General features: G+C 45.4%; 2 protein-coding genes across 2 annotated transcripts in view; both read left to right on the top strand.

Annotated features, from left to right (window-relative positions):
- Positions 1-5,309, top strand: part of hecw2a (HECT, C2 and WW domain containing E3 ubiquitin protein ligase 2a) — a 19,001-nt gene extending 13,692 nt beyond the window's left edge. Inside the window, exons 25-29 of the mRNA XM_083682343.1 lie at positions 136-282; positions 735-849; positions 1,023-1,108; positions 1,421-1,533; positions 1,752-5,309. Coding sequence (XP_083538469.1) covers positions 136-282; positions 735-849; positions 1,023-1,108; positions 1,421-1,533; positions 1,752-1,863 — 573 coding nt within the window. The 3' untranslated portion in view covers positions 1,864-5,309. The remainder of the gene's footprint in view (positions 1-135; positions 283-734; positions 850-1,022; positions 1,109-1,420; positions 1,534-1,751) is intronic.
- Positions 5,310-12,862: 7,553 nt separating this feature from the next.
- On the top strand, positions 12,863-14,037 carry LOC310813219 (C-X-C chemokine receptor type 2-like; the record flags this gene model as incomplete). The annotated part of the gene is made up of 1 exon (XM_083682082.1): positions 12,863-14,037. Exon 1 carries the CDS (start codon positions 12,916-12,918, stop codon positions 14,035-14,037), a length of 1,122 nt encoding a protein of 373 aa, XP_083538208.1. The 5' UTR covers positions 12,863-12,915.
- Positions 14,038-23,406: the final 9,369 nt, after the last annotated feature.

The following is a 23,406-nucleotide window of genomic DNA, read 5'->3' as shown; positions in this document are numbered from 1 at the left end:
GAGACAGCTATAGCCCAGTGGGGCGTGTCCAAATTCAGAAGTTACAAAATAATAGGTCATAAGATTGTAACGTGTGTCTGTGTGTCTGTGTGTCTGTGTGTCTGTGTGTGTTATAATATATCTGTGTGTGTGTAGATCACAGAGCGAGAACTAAAGCCGGGCGGGGCAGGTATTCCCGTGTCAGAGAAGAACAAGAAGGAGTACATTGAGCGCATGGTGAAGTGGCGCATCGAGAGGGGCGTGGCCCAGCAGACAGAGAGCCTGGTTCGGGGCTTCTATGAGGTACAGTACGAGTCACCATGCTTTGGTTTACATAGGGGCTAATGTACGAGTAACAAGGTTTACATAGGGGCTAATGTACGAGTAACAAGGTTTACATAGGGGCTAATGTATGTTTTTATGAAAAAGGGCTTTGACGTCAATGGGAGATTTTTGAGTAACACCTCTGAGTGTCTCTGAGTACACCTCTGAGTGTCTTACCATGCTAATGGTAGCGTGTGTGTGTGTGTGTGTGTGTGTGTGTGTGTGTGTCTCTGTCTCTGTCTCTGTCCCTCTCTTTCTCTGTGTGTGTGTATGTGTGTCTCTCTCTCTTTCTCTGTTTGTGTGTGTGTGTGTGTGTGTGTGTGTGTGTGTGTGTGTGTGTGTGTGTGTGTGTGTCTCTGTGTGTCTCTGTGTGTGTGTCTCTGTGTCTCTCTCTCTTTCTCCGTTTGTGTTTGTGTGTGTGTGTGTGTCAGGTGGTGGATGTGCGGCTGGTGTCCGTGTTTGATGCGCGGGAGCTGGAGCTGGTTATTGCTGGCACTGCTGAGATCGACCTGGCAGACTGGCGCAGCAACACAGAGTACAGAGGAGGTGAGTCTGGGGGGGGGGGGGGGGGGGGGGTACATTACTAGAGATAGAGCCACACTTAGGCAGTTAACGTTACGTTAAGCCAGCTACTGTATGAGTATGATTAGCCTTTCTAATGTCCCTATTATGAGAGTCAAGATTCAGGAGGCTGATCTCTGTCTCTCTCTCTCTCTCAGGTTACCATGACAACCACATAGTGATCCGCTGGTTCTGGGCGGCGGTGGAGAGGTTCAACAACGAGCAGAGACTGAGACTGCTGCAGGTACAGACACACACGCACGCACACGCACGCACACACGCACACGCGCACACACACTCACACACACCCACGAACACACACACACACACACACACACACACATTGAGCAGAGGCTGAGGCTCCTCATCCCCAAACTGGCTGCCTCCAGTAGTACACCCTCTCTCTACTTTCCTGACTCCTCATATGGATTCATGTTTTGAGAATGTAATAATCATGACTCTCCCTCTGTGTGTGTGTGTGTGTGTGTGTGTGTGTGTGTGTGTGTGTGTGTGTGTGTGTGTGTGTGTGTGTGTGTGTGTGTGTGTGTGTGTGTAGTTTGTGACAGGCACGTCCAGTATTCCCTACGAGGGCTTTGCATCCCTGAGGGGCAGCAATGGACCACGGAGGTTCTGTGTGGAGAAATGGGGCAAAATTACCTCCTTACCCAGGTACACTACAGCTCTACACACCTGTCTGTCTGTCTACCTCAGTGTGTGTGTGTGTGTCAAGATGACTGTGACTATTTTTTAACAGTCTTGTTTTGACTGGTCTCTTTAATGTTTTTGTTATGTCTGGTTTTGATGTCTGGTGTGTTCATGAGTTTATTAATCTCTCTCTCTCTCTTTCTCTCTCTCTCTCTCTCTCTCTCTCTCCCTCTCTCTCTCAGGGCTCATACATGCTTCAACCGTCTGGACCTCCCTCCATACCCGTCCTTCTCCATGCTGCATGAGAAGATGCTCACCGCCGTTGAGGAAACCAGCACCTTTGGCCTGGAGTAACTGCTCCAAAATGGCTTCCCCCGGCCTGGAGTAACTGCTCCAAAATGGCTACCCACCCAGGGGTTGAATTGGGAACGAACACAATGGAATGGATTTCCATCATCGCTAGGTTGGGACAGACAGTAAGCGGTGGATATGAAATGAACCTCTGTGGAAACTGATCAAGGAAGAGCAATAAACTTTGGGGACCTTTGGAGTCCACCACTTGAGAATCCCAATTTGACCTCTGGCTAGCTCCTCCCATTCTAACAACACCCTGACCCTGTCCTGAAACACACCCGAGCCTCTACTCCCTACTCCCTAGATGCTATGCATATTCCCTACTCCCTAGACGGTACCCCTAGCCCCTACTCTCTACTTCCTAGATGCTTCCCCTAGCTCCTACTCCCTAGATGCTGCCCCTAGCCCCTACTCCCTACTCCCTAGACGCTGCTCCTAGCCCCTACTCCCTACTCCCTACTCCCTAGACGGCACCCCTAGCCCCTACTCCCTACTCCCTAGACGCTACCCCTAGCTCCTACTCCCACCTTAGACACTTGTGTGAAGCTGAAATGATTTAATATGATATGTATGAACCAGATGGCAAGCTATCAGAGGGTAAATTGGGGCTATGGATTTACTGGTACCCGTTCTTTAAGTAGTGTCTGGGACAGTGTCTATGGGCTAGGGGTCGTTTTGGGACAGTGTCTAGCCTGTAGGGGCTAAGGGTTGTTTTGGGACAGGCCCCTATAGTACAGTTCCAGTCCCCAGTACTGAAGCTCCTCCCCCACAGCCCCACCCCCCCGTACTGAAGCTCCTCCCCTGCATCTCCACAGCCCCCCCCCCCCCACCCCCCCCCCCCCACCGGTACTCGACCTGCACTTCCAACCCAGAGACCCACCTCCTGACCCCCTTATGCCAAATAGAGACACCCCCCCCCCCCCCCACCTGGAGTGACCCCCAACCCCAACCCTGCCCCCACCCTAACCCCCACCCTGCCCCCACCCAACCCCCACCCTGCCCCCACCCCAACCCCCACCGTCTCTCTTCTCTGGACCTATGAACTGTGTTATTTTTACTATGGGGCTGCAGACTACGTATAGGCTACTATACATATGGACTTATGCCTTGGCTTGAAACACACACACACACACACACACACACTGTATTGGCCTATTTTTATTGAAGGCAACGTGTACATATGTATACACACTCTTAATACACACTCACAGACACAAACACACATAGTATTATTCTGACAGTATTAGCTATAGCATCCTGTACACATTGTGGACTTGTCACCGTCACAGGGGTGGCAGGCAAAACCCTTATGGTTAAGACTGTTATCTCTTCGTAAGGGACTGAAGTGGTACATCAGAGCTCAAAGGCATTGCCACACCCTAAATACTGTACATGGTACCCTCAACCTGTGTGACACTACACACGGTCACAACCACACACACACACACACACACACACACACACACACACACACACACACACACACACACACACACACACACACACACAAATAAAAGGCCTCAGACTATCACTGATGTAGGTGCCTCCCATCCAGTGAACTAACTGATGAATGTATCAAACACAAGACTGAATGTATGAACCTCCTGTCCTGCACCTCCAGTTGGCCTGTGGGAGGAGCCTCCAGGGCCCAACAGGAAACCACTGGATGAGTGAACCAGGAAGTGGAGTGAAAAACATGTGACAGCTGCTTGAGAGGTACGGAGGCATGGAGAGGTGTGGGGCCGACCGGACTCGTGCCTTGATGTGAGAGAGGACTGTGTGTTTCCTCTGGGGTCACGGCTAAAGGCGGGGCTGTGGTGAAAGACGGTTTTGTTTATTCAGTGGGTCACAAAACAATGTGAATGGCTTTAGGTGCGTGACAATGCAAAAAAATAAAACACCAGGGGGCAGCACATTATATAGTATGGGCTTCCAAAGGCCATGCAGATGGTTATATTGGTAATAATATCTAGAAAGCATGTGTCAACCTTGGTTTGGACTTTTCGTGCATACCCCTACCCAAAGGACTCTTTCACTCGGACACACTTTGTCTCACACACACACACACACACACACACACACACACACACACACACACACACACACAGGCACACAGACAACATACAGTACTGTCTCTCTCTCTCACACACACACACACACACACACACACACACACACATTTCTATGGGGTGCACACACAATTACAATTAACTGTACAGAGTGGTGTTGTGATGGAGCTAGACTACCAGACTACCAGGGCTGGGGTAGCTCTGGAGGCCCCACTGCGCTGCTGCACGGTGGGGCAGCCTTCCTAACCCAGCCTGGCTCAATACTGCATGCAGGGTCCTCTCAGTAACTCTGTGAGCTGCTCTGAGCTGGAGCCTCTAGATGGTGTTGTGTTATAGCTCGATATTTGCATGCTGAAATAGTGCAACACTAAACTGTCCTTACTACTTTTTGCATGAGGATATCACTATGGATTTTGACTGGGGTTTGGGGGGGGGGGGGCGGGGCGGGGGCGGGGGGGCGTAAGTTGTGTCACTGTGGAGAGCACTGTACTGTACTGTACTGTACCTGAGGGGTGCTGCTATAATGTTTCATAACCCTGTCATAACTGTGCAATAAGGGATGAGGAGACGCTGTCTGATACCATGTGACATACGTGAGTTTGTTATGACTTTTATGTTAACTGGCTTCGTTAGGACGTGTAATAACAAGCAGTTCCAGTGTTATTATGGCAGGTGTTATTAACACTATGGCAGCATGCTTCAATGGACGTGTTATTGTTACCTTCTCGTGTCCACCTGTCCTGATAACAGGTCAAAGGTCAAGGGGTCATCGTTCATGGCTACAAAGAGAACCAATAAGGCTGTGATAACGATGATGATGATGATGATGACGATGATGATGTAGGAGAAGTGCAAGCACCTGTATGTGTGACCGCGTCAGCTGTCATGTGTGTCCCTCTCTATCTTTGTATATAACTGTACATGAATGTCTGTCCTGTTCTGTGTATAAATATATATTTTGCACTGAATGTACCAAAGGGTTTGGGGCTTGCATAGTTAACCACGTGTCTCTGTTTCAGTTTTAACAGCATGACCCCAGCCTCGGCCCGCCACGCTCTCCCCCACATCACGAGGGGCAGCTTTGTGGCATGAGCAACAACCCTTCTTCACATTGGGGGGGGTTTAAAATCATTTAGCCAATCAGACATTTTCCATAAAGAGGCTTTTTACCTGCTGTGAAGGGGTGTCCAATAACAATGAACTCTGCCGACTCCCCTGTCCAATGAGAGCTAAGCTCACCACTTCCTTGTCCAATCCACAACCAATAAGATTGGGCTTCCCAGTGTCAGATCTCCACTCTATGCAAAGCTCCTGTATCCTGTCTCCATTTCACCCCAATGATTGTATTCATAGAAAATGGCAAATGGCAAGTTTTAATTAACGACACATGACTTGGGTCTCGTTTCTTTGGCTGTGTGTGTTACTGGGGCTCAGTGTGGGAGAATGAATGTTCAGATCGAGATGTACAATGTGGAAGTGACATGGGTTTCTTACAGGGGAGGCTTCCCCTGTAAGAAACCCATGGGGGAGGCTTCTGAAGAAGTGTGGAAGAGGCACTACATTCTGCCTTCCCCTGTTTACTCCTCTTTGTTGAAGTAAGGTAGCTGACATATAGCTCAACAATGGAGACACCAACATCCCCACCATTCTGTGTGCCAGTCTCTCATTCTCCGCTTTGACAGCTGTATCATCCTGGCCTTGCCCTGAGTAGCTAGCTACTAGCTACAAGGTAGGCTACCAACAAGCTCTACCTCTACCTCACTGAGTTCTGATACCTGATACTTTAACTACACACATCCCATCCTAATTCATGAAACACAGTGAATGTAAATATGAGTGTGTGTGTGTGTGTGTCTGTGTGTGTGTGCGTGCGTGCGTGCGTGCATCAGGGCATCTTATTTCATGAAAACACAGTCAATGTAACTAGGATGCAATTATTATTTTTACTTATAAATGAAAACCATGTTCAAGGTTTTCTGTTCTTCTTGGTGGAGGTGAAGGTGGAGGGCTTGGCCACAGCTTTGCCCATGGTAAACAGCCTGACCAAGAAGGAAGGCTTGCATGGTGTGGAGCTGGAGCTGGACGGTCCGCTCTCTCCCTGGGAGGAGGTCACAGCATCTTGGTCGTTGAGGGAAGCAGTACGAGAAAGACAACAAATATTTGAATTAACTGACTCAATATCCTTAGGCATAACATTGTCTGTTACCATACGGTTAAATGCTATATACATGGCAATGATTGACAAGTACAAACAATTCCAACAAGGAGAGTCTGTGTTCTTTTGAACTTACCGGCTTGGTTGGCAGCAGGGGTCTGGTCCTGGGCTGGTGTTGGAGGGCACTGGTTGTCTTTAGTTCCCTTCTTTGATTTCTGGATGACAGATAAGAGCTACGTTAGATGGAATAACACACAAAACACAACAGCAAACTAAAAGTGTAGATAACTTACGAAAATACATAAATGAAGACAGTTAATGACATACTGTACATACTTTTCCAAGCCCACAAAGAAAGGAACTCTTCCTTCTGCTGGTCTTCACACCAGGCTGTGGAAGGAGAGAGTTTCCCCCTACTTCACCCCTGAGTCCAGCGGCTGAGGAGAACTCCACCTTGGTAGCTGATGGTCTGACCTCACCAAAGTTACTCACCAGCTGGTTTGACAATGCTCTGACCACAACATTGTCAAAGCTGGGGCTCTGAGAGGCCAGAGCAGCCTGCAGCACATGAGCAGAGCCAAACTCCTGTAGAAGCCCCTTGTAGACCTTCTTGTAAATGTTCCTTATTATGACATCCTTGGTGTAGGTTAGAGGGTAGAGGCCTGAGGCACCATAGAATTCTAGCAGGATCCTCTCTGCCAGACCTCGCGCCATGTTGCCAATGTCTGAATCCATCAGCTGGGAGGCACTGATGTCAGTCAGTAGCCTCACCAGCACCAAGGTGACTAGGTTGGTGTCGTCATCACCAGTGGAGTCTAGAGCCAGGTGAGGGAGAGAGGATGTCACATCAACCCTGTCTGGGCTGCTGGAGGCTGGAGGCTGTGGGGTTGGAGGTCACTATCAGGGTCTCCACTATGGAGATCAGCTTCTATATCAAACCAAAAAAAAAAAAACAGAAAACCAAAGAAAGAAATTAAGAAATCCAACCAAAAACAGAGACCTAGAAAACCAGAACCTACACCTTCACAACGGGGAAACACTAAAACAGTATATAAATAGACTAAGAAAACACTAAAACAGTATAGAAATAGACTACGAAAACACTAAAACAGTATAGAAATAGACTAAGAAAAAAGAAGTAACAGCATCTCAGAAACCAGCTCAACATAATTGAAGAATCCATAGAGTCAAATAAATTCTTTAAAAATTTGAACACAATGAACAAAAAACAACATGCTACCTCACCAAAATGGAGATATATGGATAAACCTCCAACCTTTCCGGCCACATAGCAATGAACCAAAGAACAAAAACATATACATGAAAAATGAGACATCTTAGAATCAGCTATTAAAGACTCTCCAATTCTCCAATTACACTGAATGAACTACAGGACGAAATACAAACTCTTCAACTCAAAAGGGCCTGTGGTGTATCCTAAATGAAATGACGAAATATGCTACCACAAATTCAAATTGGCCATACTAAAACGTTTTAACATTATCGTCAGCTCTGGCATCTTCCACAATATTTGGAATCAAGGTCTGATCACCTCAAAAGTGGAGACACATTTGACCCCAATAACTACTGTGGGATCTGCGTCAACAGTAACCGTGGGAACATGCTCTGCAGCACCATTAACAGCAGACTCCTACATTTTCTCAGTGAAAACAGTGATGTCCTTAGCAAATGTCAAATTAGCTTTTTACCAGATGACCGTAGGTCAGACCACATATACACCCTGCACACCCTCAGTGACAAACAAACCAAAACAAAAGCTTTTCATGCCTCCTTGATTTCAAAAAAGCTTTTGACTCAATTTGGCATGAGGGTTTGCTTTACAAATTGATATTGGTATTGGGGGGAAAACATATATTATAAAAATGTACGCAAACAATTGTGCGGTTAAAATTGACAATAACCACATACATTTCTTGCCACAGGACCATAGAGTGAGACAGAGATGCAGCTTGAGCCCCACCCTCTTCAATATATACATGAATGAACTGGCAAGGGCTCAAATTCTATTTAGACACCTTTGCCATAGAGCACACAAACTACCTAGGCCTAAACATCACCATCTGAGAGACAAGGCAAGGATGGCCTTCTCCGCCATCAAAAGGAACATAAACCTTGACATTCCATTTATGATCTGGCTAAATATTCTTGAATCAGTTATATAACCCATGCCTTCTATGGTTGTGAGGTCTGGGGTCACAAGCCACTCCAGAATTCACAAAATGAGACCCAATGCAGAGTTCTGCAGAAGTTTTACGGTAAAAAAAAAAAAAGAGTAAAACCCCAAATAATGCATGCAGAGCAGAATTAGGACCACAGGTTATCATTCAGGCTCTTCCTCACAGATCCAGTTGAGATGACTGACACATTTAAAGTTGTTCCAGTTATAAAGTTATTCTCTAGCCCTCTATGGTCCTCCCTCGATATGTGAAGTCCTCCTCCCCGTAATATGGATGACCTCCACCATTATCTGGCTGTTCAACAACCATGGTCTGTAATGACTCAGAAGTGAAACAGAGCCAAATACAGTCTGGTTCCAGGCTGTAACCGCTTGCTACCGTAGTTACAGTTCTGTATCTCTCACCCTGTGGTCAGTAGAGTACCGTCCACTCATGTCCAGGTCCCCTCTTCCTCTTTGTCACTCAGACCAATCCAGATCGTCATCTTGGCGAGCTCATTGAGAAATTTCTGTTATTGAGAAATCAAAGCACACAGTGAGAGATTTCTGTTAATGGGAGACAAAAATATGTTGTTGAAAGGGATAAAGTAAAGGCTGTGTAAAGTACACACACACACACACACACACACACACACACACACACACACACACACACACACACACACACACACACACACACACACACACACACACACACACACACACACTTCTGACTTTACATTTTCATTGTCCCTCTCCCTCACTAGCAGGTCTCTCTCCTCATTCTGGTTGTTGTAGCTGGTTGCTTTGTGTCATATTGTCTCTTAATATTGAACTCCTTGGCAAACACATTTCCCTTGACTTTCAGTGAAAGAATATTCACAACGCCAGTGTTCTTGAAATCGGCAGACCTCAACTTTGCGCTTCTTGTATGCTGTGGCCATTAAGAAAATAGGAAACTTACATACATACATACATTAGCCTTTTAATAAATCAAAGATCTGACGTCCTTTTCAAATTGTGCTGCGTTAGCTGCCGTTGGCGCCTAGTTGGGCTTCTTCTTTTGACCACACAATGCTATCTACAGTTGGCGAGTTTGAGAGCTGCCATCGTGTGGTCAAAATAAGAATTGCAGCATGTGAGCATACATTTTGTTTCAGTTATGGCTGTGCTGGCCACATATAATGTTATTTTAGAAATAGACATTGGGCTGTTTTAAATCTCTTCGCGGGCCTTGATTGGCCCGGGGGCCGGACTTTGGACACCCCTGGTGTATGATTGCCTACAGATCTCACCTGTAGACTGATATACACCTGCTCAGAGCTGCTGCTGGAGTTGTATGTACCTTACCAACAAGTGTGGATATATATCAGCTGAGATAACAGCTGCTGCTGCTGCTGCTGCTGTGTGTGTGTGTGTGTGTGTGTGTGTGTGTGTGTGTGTGTGTGTGTGTGTGTGTGTGTGTGTGTGTGTGTGTGTGTGTGTGTGTGTGTGTGTGTGTGTGTGTGTATGTGCGTGGGTGCGTGTCTGTGTGTGCGTGCGCGCGCGCACGCATTTATCTGTGTGTGTGTGTGTGTGTGTGTGTTGCTGTGTGTGCTGCTGCTGCTCCTGTGTGTGTGTGTGTGCTGCTGTGTGTGTGTGTGCTGGTGTACGTGTGTGTGTGTGTGGGCCAGCGCCTGGATTGCACCTTCCACTACACAAACACACACACACACACACACACACACACACACACACACACACACAGTGTGTGATCAGTGCAGACATGTGACATCTTGTGACATGTGACATCTTCCCTGAAATAGCTAACCTGTTATTGAGTTTTGCTCAGTAAGGTACACTACTACTTTTCTCTCCAATTCAGTCTTTGTCTATGTCTATGTTGTCACCCCCACTGACCCTGTAGCATGAAGCTGCAACATGTGATCTGTGATGTTGAACATGGGAGAAGCATGTTAGGAAACACGAAGTGACAGACACGTGTGTCAACAGAATCTTCGATCATGTGCTGACTAGTTCCTTAAAAACACACCGTGGGCAAACTGTCCCTCCCAGCTGGGCTTGTGGTGTTGAATGGTATCAGTGGCTTCTGGCTCATTTTGATATTATGCATTTTAAATGATGTTTTGATGATTATTTTAAAAGTGTTATGATATGAGATGATTGATATTTGATTGTCTCAAACATTTATGAGAAATAAATGACATTGTGTGAGAGAATGTACTGTATCTAACTGGCAGGGGTTTAACAGTAGAATGTAGAAAACTGGCAGAGGTTTAATTATAGAATGTATCTAACTGTATCAAATATGTGGAATGAAGGTAGTTTCAGATGTCTAGAGCATTAGACATACAGTGTGTGTGTGTGTGTGTGTGTGTGTGTGTGTGTGTGTGTGTGCACGTATGTGCGTGTCTGAAAGACAATGGTTAATATGAGTCATGTGTTTACCACATAGTCTTTTCATTCCTATGGTGACTCTTTGTTTCAGTTTCAGTGTGAGTGCAGTGACCAGCAACACCACGGCCACCTCTGAGGTGTCTTGTGACTGAGTCAGCAGGGCACTGTGGTCTCGTCAGTGGTCAGTTTCCCAAAAGCTTTGTAATAAAGTAGTACTTTATCTGTTTTGAAAATGCAGGGCCCACTCTTCTTTTAACCTGCAAACATCGATTTTAGAATCGGTACTCTCTTGCAGCCATACGGCTGGGTTGTGGGGAAGAATTGAGTACTGCTTTAGCTATGAAGGGTAACTGACTCCTGGTCTGTAGGCATGAAAAGGAGATGGGAGCTGTCGTGGAAATTCTACTAACTAATCAATTGAAAGACACACGAGTTGCTAGGCTCACAAGAATTAACCACAAAGGGTACACAATGTAATGAAACCAAGTTTCCTCAGTTTATTAAGCTTAAGAGCTTTGTAAGCTAGATACAAAGCATAATTATACCTCAGTTCTGAAGGGTTATTTCCCCATCAGACTGTCTTATACTAATACAACAATAAGGAAGAAAAATGTTATCACTTCTATTTCATTGGTCTACTAACACGAACAGTAGTTACTATGAAATGGAAACCTTTAACCTTTCGGCCCAGACTTGTGGTTTTCCTGTTTTGCCAGTAAGAAGTTATAGCACTCTTAGAAATGAGAATGCTCACAATACACTGAAACATGTGCAGAACACGTGAATAATTTAGAAATTATTATTCTAAAGCTTTTTTCCTCACAGAGCCTCAGTGTCTTTCTCACTCAGGTAGGTCATCTTCACATCAGAGCGGCCAGAAACGCTGTGTGTAGACTACATCTGTCACAGTGCTTTATCAAGACCTTGAAACAAGCCTCATGTCTTTATATGACAGTTCCAGACGTTGGGGAACTGCTGAGGTCACATGATGGTGTTTATTAAAGCTTCACACTGCAGGTCAGGACAGGCTGAACACAACACACCACCACAGATTGGGCAAACGGGGAAGTATCTCTGTGTGTGTGTGTGTGTGTGTGTGGTGGAGGGGGGTTGACACTTATTCCTCTGTCCTTCTGTCAGACAGCCTCTCCTTAATACCAATGCAAGACACCACAATGACAGGTGAGCTTATTCCTACTGTATAACAAGTGTTATAACCTTACTATTATTACTATTATTATTATTATTATTATTATGTATAATTACTATAATATAGCATATGGTTGTCATAAAGTGTAAACAGTATGTCAGGTTGGTAGCATCATAATTTCATGGTCAGTTTCCTGAAAGCTTCGTACTTCATTTCTCCTGACAACCCTGCTGCAATGCTACAAGAGAGGAACAGTTGTAAGATCTATGTTTGTCGATCAATCTTCTGTGCATGAGCTGACGAAATGTGTTAAAAGACGAAATGTGATTTCTTTTCATAACAAATTATTATATATTATAGTTTTTCTCAATTGCTTCCCACGGCAATAACATACAGTACATGAGCATATAGATCGGTATCGTTACTATTTAGTGTGTCATTATGAAATGAATGGTGGATTGAATTTTTCATTGGATAATAAATTATACTGTTTTAATTCACTGATTTGCTTTTGTGACACACTTCTAAGTTTTGAGAGTTATAGTGCATTTCGTTAAATACATGTGCTATTTTAGCAAACGTGTTAACTGTTTAGGGGAATGTGTTTTGAAAAGTGAAATACTGTTTGAGGAAATGTGCTCAAGCAATCGAGAAAAACTATATATACAGTCCTGTAATTCCTATGATACAGCATATATAGTTGTCATAACTGTCTTCCATATATTCCATAACTGTTCACATCTAACTATGAAGCTTCTGATATCATTTACATTTTGAATGCAACTTTGGCCACTGGTCAGACCACGGTCTACCATGATGTGGGATGAATGATAATACCAGGTACAGAGCAATAGTCACGAAGCTTGATTGAAGTGTGAAGGATGTTGCTGATTTCCTGCTGTAGTAGATCTAGAGGAAACTAAAATGTTGCTTCAACTATCCACAGGGCGTCTTCATCTCCCACACTCACACTGAACCGCACCAGCATAGGTCATAGCTATGACTGAAAAGTGTAAAGCACTGGATGGTTGAACTATATTATTTGAACCCTTCCTTGGAAAGAGGAACTGGGATGTTAGTTGTACAGTATGAATTGTAACCATATATGATTCTAACTAATATGATCTTCTTCTTCTCAGACCCAAACACCTCTTTCTTCCTTCTGGACGGCTTTGGCGATTTCTACAACGAGCTGAACTACACCGACTCCTTCAACGACAGCCACTTCATCATCGACAAGAGCACACTCTCCTGCGAGGCCACGCCCCTCTCCCTCGTCGTCACGGTCGTCCTGTGTGTCTTCTACATCCTGGTGTTCCTATTGGCTGTCCCTGGGAACCTGGTGGTGGGCCTTGTGATTGGCTCCAGCCGCCATGCCTTGTCTCCCTCCGACCTATACCTGCTGCACCTTGCCCTGGCTGACATCCTATTGGCTGTGACCCTGCCGTTCTGGGCCACCTCGGTAACGCAGGGCTGGGTATTCGGAGACGTGATATGTAAGATCGTCAGCTTGCTACAGGAAGTGAGTTTCTACAGTAGCATCCTGTTCCTGGCATGCATCAGCGTGGACCGCTACCGGATGATCGTCAGGGCGAAGGAGGCTCGCCGTGCCAACCGACGTCTGGTCAGCTGGGGGGCCTGTGCCTTTGTCTGGGTCCTGGGGGGTTTCCTGTCCCTCCCCGCCCTCTACAACTCTGCCTTCCTGCCCCCTGGTGGCCAGGATGAGAGGGGTGTGGTGTGTGGGGAGCGTTATGACCCCGGCAGTGCTGAGGAGTGGCGTCTGGCCACTAGGGGGCTCCGCCACACGCTGGGCTTCCTGCTGCCACTGGTGGTGATGCTGGTGTGCTACGGCGTCACGGTGGGCCGGCTGCTGCGGATCCGGGGGGGCTTCCAGCGCCAGCGTGCCATGCGGGTGATCATGGCGGTGGTGGTGGCGTTCCTCCTCTGCTGGATGCCCTACCACCTGACTGTGATGGTGGACACTCTGCTGCGGGCCAGGCTGCTGGAGCATGGCTGCGGGGCGTGGGCCGCTGTAAACAGGGCCATGTTGGCCACCCAGAGCCTGGGGCTGCTGCACAGCTGTGTGAACCCGCTGCTCTACGCCTTCATAGCGGAGAAGTTCAGACGCAGGCTGGTCCAGAGGCTCCAGAGAACCGGGGTGATGGACAGAACACCAGTTACCAGAGCTAGCAGATCCACCTCAGAGGCCACCTCCACACGCTTGTAATATACCTGAGGGACAAAAGTAATTTAAAAGTTAAATACAGTTAAACATGTGAACATTTTCATGGGGGGGAAAAGGGGACAGGGGACTCTTATTCTGAAAAAGGGCTTAGTTGGTTGCCGCTGCCTTTCCACTGCTCTACCTGACTGACAGCGCTGGTTCTCTGAATGTCTGGTGAATATCAGAAACAAACTACTTTCACCACAGTGGATGGAGCCTATAGGGGCACGCTGGCTCCTCTGCAAAAAACATTTTAGACAATTCAATTAAATTAGTTTAAATTAGTTTGTGTAACCACTAATGTGATTAATAAGACAGAATTAAAATGAGGTTTGTAACCCTGTTTGTTTGTTTGTTTTTTAGTTAATGACATGAGTACTGACATGAGTACTGTCACAGCATCTTTACATTGCAGTGCATTCCTGATCCAAAGGACCACACAATTGAATGCATGCAGCTTCTCTGCCTCAATCAGACATACATGTCCATTATACTGCTGGTAAGAAAAGGGTCCCTGAACATGAATGTTGTTGAACACACATGGGAGCATGAACATTAGATTAAGGATTTCATGAGGATATGTACCAATTCATATTAGGCTACTATGGCACATCTGAAGCAAACAGCTTGAATCCAAGCCAACCATGTAGACATGGGGATCTGGTCATGTCTATAGCCTGAAGGCAAGAACAAAATGATTTTGTTTCTCATGTCATAAACAGTTTGTTCATTGTTTCTGCAGTGATAAAAGTGTAATTGTCCCATAATATGAGGACATTTAGCTCAAAGTCAAAGTGAAACTAGTGAACTCACCACACCCTGCACAGTAATAGACTGCCTCTCTGACTGTCTCATGGTCACATGCATTACAATAGATGCTTAGGGGGATCCTTGGGATAACCCTACCATAAACCCTAACTCTAACCTTAACACTTACCGTTTTATATTTTAATATTTGAACCATGGAACAGTTTCTGGTCATTGCCCTAGTTTAGTTTCAAAAAGCAAGTACACATCATACAAAACCTACATTTACATTCATAACATTATCGAATATATTACACAATAAATTCCCAAACTTTAACAAACCACGCCATCAAAAATATGTTTTTATTACTTTTACAACTTTGGCTGGTGATTATTGAAAGTGCGTCAGCACCCTGGACAGCAGCCGAGGATTCAGCTCAGATTGTTGCTGTTGTAGCTAAAGTAAAGGCTAGCAGTGCGGTGAAGAGAGCTGGCCTACATAATATCTATACTAGACGTGCTAAGGCTGGCCTACATAATATCTATACTAGACGTGCTAAGGCTGGCCTACATAATATCTATACTAGACGTGCTAAGGCTGGCCTACATAATATCTATACTAGACGTGCTAAGGCTGGCCTACATAATATCTATACTAGACGTGCTAAGGCTGGCCTACATAATATCTATACTAGAAGTGTTATGGCTGGCCTACATAATATCTATACTAGAAGTGTTATGGCTGGCCTACATAATATCTATGCTAGACGTGCTATGGCTGGCCTACATAATATCTATACTAGAAGTGCTATGGCTGGCCTACATAATATCTATACTAGACGTGCTAAGGCTGGCCTACATAATATCTATACTAGACGTGCTATGGCTGGCCTACATAATATCTATACTAGACGTGCTATGGCTGGCCCACACTGGAAACCCCAACATGGCGGTGGCAGGCCGACTGACAGAGAGCGACACTCAGCACTAGCTACGCTGACGACTCTCGCGCCGTTCTACTTTTGGCGCCAAGGAGAACTGGTCTCGCGAACCAGGATGCTCGAGAACATTTACCACAGAAAGACCGACCCGAGAGAACAGCGCAGCTAAAGCTACACCGTTAGAAGTTCGAAAAGGTACTTGTTATTTAGATTATTATTTCTTTAAATAGGGTAATATATAATATTTCTTAATTTTACAAGGGGTAATGGCTGCCTGTGTTATCCCAATAGCAACAAAACGTAATTAGATTTCTAGAGGAGCTTGTCCGGCGGTTGACAGCTAAACAGCTAGCTACAGGCAAGCTTTTGGTAAAAAGCAAAATAACGTTGATATAAATTCCAAATAATATTACCTAATATTAGCACTAATAGCGAGAGGTTAGGGTTAGGGTCAACTTTTCTAACGTCGTTTGGAGTCTTGGTCCAGGTCCAGCCAGGGTCAGACAGGAGCGCTAGTACTAGCGGCTAGGATGAGTTCCTCTGAAGAGGTGGGTGATAGCTAGCTACAGGGTATGTCAGGCAGCCAGCTAATGCCAGGTAGAATTTAAAAGTTTACGACGATGATGAAACTACTAGTAGTAGCAATGCATGTCGCGAGTACATACACCTATACCTGAGGCTGAACCTATAGACCTGCGCACCCCAAGGAGGAAGTCTACCAGGACGTGAGAACGCACTTCTTATCGGAAAACGTGGTTATTATTTTTTTTTTTTTTACTCCTTTCCAATCTGCAGCATCGAGTAGTCTTAGTGCGTGTATGTATGTCGGTACGCACGTATGTGTGTGCATTGCAGCCTTACTCCCTTCCCTCCTTTTCTCCTCTTCTGAGTTGATTCAACTAATTAGTATTTTGCATGTTATGATCCGATTTATTATTTATTCTCTCTCTCTCTCTCTCTCTCTCTCTCTCTCTCTCTCACACACAGGGGTGAACAGGGAGTCTCCCAGTCTCAGGTGTCTGTTCTCCTACATGGCTCAGATCTTCCTCCACAAGCACATAAAGAGATGGCACCATGACAAGTAGGTCAGTCTGCTGAGGATCGGAGAGATCAGACCTCATCTTCCAGAGGCTCACACCCGCGCCTGACCACCTCAGATACCCCCCTCCTGCACCCCAACCGCAACCAGAGAGACACAGGAGCTTCACTACAAAGAGACACCTTGTAAGACACCAGCACACTCACACAGGAGTAGCCTTACCACTGCTCCCATTGTGAGAGGAGCTTTAGCCAGTCACAAGACTTTAAGAGACACCAGCGCACTCACACAGGAGAGAAGACTAGTGAAGGAGTGGGACTGGATTGTCAAAAGAGATGAAGTGGGATGGACCCTCTATGGACTCCCCCAGTCACGTTCTCACACACACACACACACAATCTAGACCCAGGAGGACTTGAGGCCCACTATCTATGCCGTTTCTAGTCTTGTTTCTGGAAGCTCTGCACCATGTTGTCAGAACGACAGGCCCTTGACCTGTGTTCACTGTATTATGCTCACTAGCTGGTACCATATTCCTTTGTAAATTCCTCATACCTTCCAATTCATGATGTTGTATTATTTTGGGAGTTTTTTAAACTGCCTGATTCACGTGGAACTGCAAGTTTTTAAAGCTGTCATAGGTTTGCAGCAGGTTTTTGCACAAGAAAACCCGATCATTGTAATATTAGATACACTGTTCTGTCCAAAACAGTAGCAACTACAGACAAGGCATTCTCTGTTTGAACCTTAAAAGGTTGCCTTCAATCTAAATGGTCCAGGTGCCAGATACAGTAACTCTTGGCAGGCCTCCCCATATCTAGTTCATATGTGGATATGTCAACAGCACGTATAGATACAGTATCATCTATGTGAGGAAAGTTACTCTGAAATGTGAGACCCCTCTTTAGGCATCACATTTTCAATTACAGCTTATGTTTACGTTTGACTCATGAACAGAGGTCCCACTGTGCTGCTGCACACTGGGGGCAGCCTCCCAAAAGAGGCCCCACTGCGCTGCTGCACGGTGGGGCAGCATTCCAAAAGGGGCCCCAGTATGCTGCTGCATGCTGGGGCAGCCTTCCTAACCCAGCCAGGCCCAATACTGCATGCAGAGTCCTCTCAGTAACTCTGTGAGCTGTTATGATCTGGAGCCCCTAGATGGTGTTTGCATGCTGAAATAGTGCAACACTAAACTGTCCTTACTACTTTTTGCATGAGGATATCACTATGGACTAAATTAGTGTGGAAGAGGACTACATTCTGGCTTTCTTCTGTTTACTCCTCTTTGTTGAGGTAGCTGACATAACAATAGAGGAGACACCAACATCCCCACCATTCTGTGTGCCATTCTCTCATTTTCTGCTTTGACAGCTGTATTATCCTGGCCTTGCCCTGAGTAGCTAGCTACTAGCTAAGGTAGACTACATACAAGCTCTACCTGTGTGTGTCAGAGCCATCTTATTTTATGAAAACACAGTCAATGTAACTAGAATGCAATTATTATTATTTTTTTTTACTGATTAACAAAAACCATGTTCAAGGTTTTCTGTTCTTCTTGGTAGAGGTGAAGGGCTTGGCCAGGGCTTTGCCCGTGGTAAACAGCCTGACCAGGAAGGAAGGCTTGCATGGTGTGGAGCTGGAGCTGGACGGTCCGCTCTCTCCCTGGGAGGACGTCACAGCATCTTGGTCGTTGAGGGAAGCAGTACGAGAAAGACAACAAATATTTGAATTAACTGACTCAATATCCTTAGGGCTAACATTGTCTGTAACCATACGGTTAAGTGCTATATACATGGCAATGATTGACAAGTACAAACAATTCCAACAAGTAGAGTCCATGTTCTTTTGAACTTAGCGGCTTGGTTGGCAGCAGGGGTCTGGTCCTGGGCTGGTGTCGGAGGGCACTGGTTGTCTTTAGTTCCCTTCTTTGATTTCTGGATGACAGATAAGAGCTACATTAGATGGAATAACACACAAAACACAACACTAAACTAAAAGTATAGATAACTTACCAAAATACATGAATGAAGACAGTTAATGACATACTGTACATACCTTGCCAAGCCCACAAAGAAACCAGGAACTCTTCTTGCTGGTCTTCACACCAGGCTGTGGAAGGAGAGAGTTTCCCCCTACTTCACACCTGAGTCCAGCGGCTGAGGAGGACTCCACCTTGGTAGCTGAAGGTCTGACCTCACCAAAGTTACTCACCAGCTGGTTTGACAATGCTCTGACCACAACGTTGTCAAAGCTGGGGCTCTGAGAGGCCAGAGCAGCCTGCAGCACATGAGCAGAGACAAACTCCTGTAGAAGCCCCTTGTAGACCTTCTTGTAAATGTTCCTTATTATGACATCCTTGGTGTAGGTTAGAGGGTAGAGGCCTGAGGCACCATAGAATTCTAGCAGGATCCTCTCTGCCAGACCTCGCGCCATGTTGCCAATGTCTGAATCCATCAGCTGGGAGGCACTGATGTCAGTCAGTAGCCTCACCAGCACCAAGGTGACTAGGTTGGTGTCGTCATCACCAGTGGAGTCTAGAGCCAGTTGAGGGAGAGAGGATGTCACATCAACCCTGTCTGGGCTGCTGGAGGCTGGGTCAGCAGCAGAGCAGAGGACAGGGCTGGCAGGCTGCTGCTCAAGGATAGAGAGACAGACTGATGGTGTTGATGTTGGAGACCACCTGTACTCCCTCAACTGTTTAAGATCCTCTGTGGGGTCAGAGGTCACTATCAGGGTCTCCACTATGGAGGAGATTTGCTGCCTGGTGTCTACAAACATGTCAGGCTGAGTGGAGGAGTTGCCGGTGTCAATAACAGAGCTCCTGATGATTGGGCAATAGCTCTCCACTGGCCACTCTGAGGGGATGGGGTTGCCTGGTAGCGCTCCAGGAGAGAAGGCCAATGCGCTCTCCGAGCCACTGTCTGACGTGACAGAGAGGGTGGACCAAAAGGAGGACGGTCGGGGTGTCCCCCGGCCTCAAGTCCAATCAGTGTCCACCACGTCCATGCCACACAGCATGGAGGTCACCACAGAGTACATTACCCTACCCTCCTCTGATGATGCCAGATTCCCCTGAAAAGCCATCAACAGAATGTGGCTGTTGTAGCTGGTGAGGCTGGTGACGCTGACTTCACTGCCTTTCCTTCTTAACTGGGGGGGGCGGCCTTCATCTCCACTGGAGGCATTGCCACTGGCAAAGATTATTGGGGATGTTCGCTCAGAGAGAGGAGTCTTCACCTTCTTGGCCACTTCACCAATGATGACCCTGGTGAGACTCTCTGTAGCTACCTGACTCTCCCCCTGTGCCCCCAGGACACTGCTCAGGGACATATGGAAGGACTCCTGCACACTACTGAGGAGGCTGTCCTCAGTGATGCCAAAGAAGCCTTTATAGCCTGGTGTAGAGATGGACAGAGACAGAGTTGATTACTCTAGTCAGGTTCTAAAACTGACAGTATCGATTACTCTAGTCTGATTCTACAACCATGCTCCAAAAGAGGCAATAGTGATCTTGTAGATTCAATGTAGTAGGAGACGTCTCTTGTAAGATTTACCTCATCGACATTGCTGACTCTCAGCAGCTTCCATTGCCTGAAAGAGATATTCGGATGTTTAACCTAAAAGCCAAAAGACTAAAAACATTCCATAGGATATTATTATTTTGGGTGCACTGCACACAAATACTACTGTAGAAAGAAAGCTTGTACATACTCTTCAGTCAGGTTCTGAAGAAACCGGATGATGATTGGATTGAACACATCCGGGTTGAATTGAGGGAGGTCCACAACTTTAGAGACCCTGGACACAGCATCCTGGGCATCAGCTGCTTCCTGGACAGAGTTCACCTGATTGGCCATGTCCACAGAGGAGGAGGGGCCTATGTGCGCAGTATCATTCACAGTGTGAAGAGGTCAGACGGGTGTGTTTGTGATTACAGCCCTGATATGGTGAGTGTCCATAGCAGTGGGAGATTCCATATCAGGGCTGGTTCAACAGTGGTAGTGACATCCTAATCTACAGTGTGTAATTGATTCCTATGCAAATCAGATAGATTAATTCCAAAATGACATGAACTATTATCCTTGCATTAAGAAGGACTCAATTCAACTTATTGAGTGATTTGTTGATGACATTTTTGCATTTTAGCTCATTTTAAGAGTGTCATAGCGAAGGGTCTGAATTTATAGTGTTCATGCCCCACAACCATTTCACAGCCTCTAGCCTCATTGACATTTAGTCTCACACAGCCTACAAGATGTATTGTTCTGCTACTCTTTTTTGTAAATTTGTTATTGATTTTTTGTTAAAACTTTGCTATTTTGTACATTTCTTGTCAATATTTGCAATTTGTTTTTTATGTCCATGCACCAACCTCACCAAGTCAATTTCCTGTATGTGCAAATATACTTAGCCAAATAAAATAATTCTGATTCTCATTCTGATTCTGATAAATTTACAGAAATTTCTAAAAATCTGTTTTCGCTTTGTCATTCTGGGGTATTGTGTGTGGATTGATGGCAAATTCTTTTAATTTAATCCATTTTAAATTGAGTCTATAACACAACAAAATGTGGAAACAGTGAAGGAGTTTGAATACTTTCCTGAGTACATACACACAATTAAACTGCGGTCATTTGGAACTGTAGTTTTCAGCCATCATACTGTACATACAAAATCGCGTATGAACTGCACACTTACCCATTAGCATTCGACATGATGTGTACAATTGTGTTTACATACAGTATGAACTTAATTGGATGGAATACAACCCTGAAACCTGTCCTGCAAGAGTTCAGCTTCAACTCGCGTGCTTCGAGAGGCTGTTCGGCACGCATAAGCCCAGGTGGCTAGTTACAGAATAGGCCTACTGTGAACGGGTATTAGTCAAGTACATATCTGGTAGGCAAATTGTTTTGGACCTCGAGCTTTTAGCTGTGGCGCATGCATTAACTAACCAAGCTTTGGACCTAGACCTATAGTCTTATGGCCCTACTTTTGGATAGAGGCTAGCCTCTCAGATGAGAGGCTTTCAATAAGCTTTTGTGCTAGTTTCAGTTCGACTACATTGCATTACATCGGGCTGCGCAGCGCAACAGCTTGCAAATCCATAGAGCACGCAAAACCGACTACACAGTACTATACAATACAATACAATTATCAACTCAATTATCAAGGTCAATAATCGGCAATTGGCTATCTAGCAGTCCGTTATGCAGAGTCACACAGGCCTACCTTATCATCTTCCATGGTGAAGTCGACGGCTGGAGCGCAGTATCCTACTGTATCTATCAGGTGAAAATGTATTGACTAAATGACCAACGCAAACATAAAGTCACTATATAGAGACCATATTAGGCCCAAGTCATAGTGTGTGCCCTCTGACGTCAGGGCTACCGAGAGGCAGGGACGCGCGGGCCTGTCAGTCACCATGAGCAGCGTAGCTACAACACCGCTATGTTTCATTTAGCTTTTAGTATTATAAAGAAACATACTCTTTCCATGAGGATGCAAATGCATAAACATCAACTTGACTGAGACAAACAAACGTCTCGCAGGGAAAATGGTTGAGCCTCTTGTAGCCTATTAGTGCCCTTGCAAAATATCCCCTAACCTGTTAAAGGGACAGACACTCCACCATTTTTTAACCTGGTATTCATTATCTCCAGTACCACTCCGGTGTCTTCACATGTCAAATAGATTTTTCTTCTTTAGTCAAAACATAAGAAGAAAAGGTCCTAAAGAAAAGACCCCCCCATTATGTGATTGGGGCTCTTTTTTTCAGTGGTCGTCAAAAACTACAGCCATACACCGCACTCCCCCTGACTTGAAAAGGTTAGAAAAAAAATCACAAAATCTTTTTTTAGGAACGAGCCTGAATGACATCTGAAAGCAGCCCAAAGACGGTATTAAGACATAATTTGACAGTATTATTTGAATCAAGTCAACAATAACCACAAACAACAGCATTATCAAAATCCCCCGTTGTCTTTCTCTATTGCTTAATTAACATGATTAATTACAGTACATTCTATTGTTCCATTTAGATCCTTATTTAACAGAAGGATACACTTTTTTACAAGACGCTAAAGCAAACCTGAGATCAACAAAGGTCTTGTGTGGCAAATTGTCGTGCATTTCTCTTTCAATGTGTTTATGAATAATTAGTCTCCAAATACTTCCAAATCACGTTGTTCTCACGTCTCCTTTGGAGGTCTGGAGAATTTCAGATTAGCTGATCTGGCTTGGATTGAACTGGACGGAGCGATGTGCTCGTTTCATTGGATGTTACATTGCAAGAACCCTGCCTCCACATGCCCATAGACGGCCGCTTGTTGTTATGTTGCAACATTGAAGAAAACCAAGCAAGGTATTTGATTGCTTCGTGACACGTCAAACCATAATTCATTTTAAACAGGTTTCCACCCCTTTGTAGCTACTTTCTGCAAAGGATTTCCCCAGGCTTTCTGAACTAGGAAAGCCTGGTTTCAACAAGGTTATGAATGACTCATTTAGTTTACAAATCAGTTATACATTCTCTCCTACTTAGTCCTTGGTTTATCTGGCAACAGTCATTCCCTGTGAAGAAGAGACTGCCCTTCTTATAAAGGTTAAATCATCCGTATTCCTTCTACCTACTGGCTCACC

Source organism: Argentina silus (assembly GCF_951799395.1).
Source record: "Argentina silus genome assembly, chromosome: 12".
Lineage (NCBI taxonomy): Eukaryota > Metazoa > Chordata > Actinopteri > Argentiniformes > Argentinidae > Argentina > Argentina silus.
Note: the sequence above shows the minus strand (reverse complement) of the source record. Positions and strands in the feature narration are given on the sequence as shown.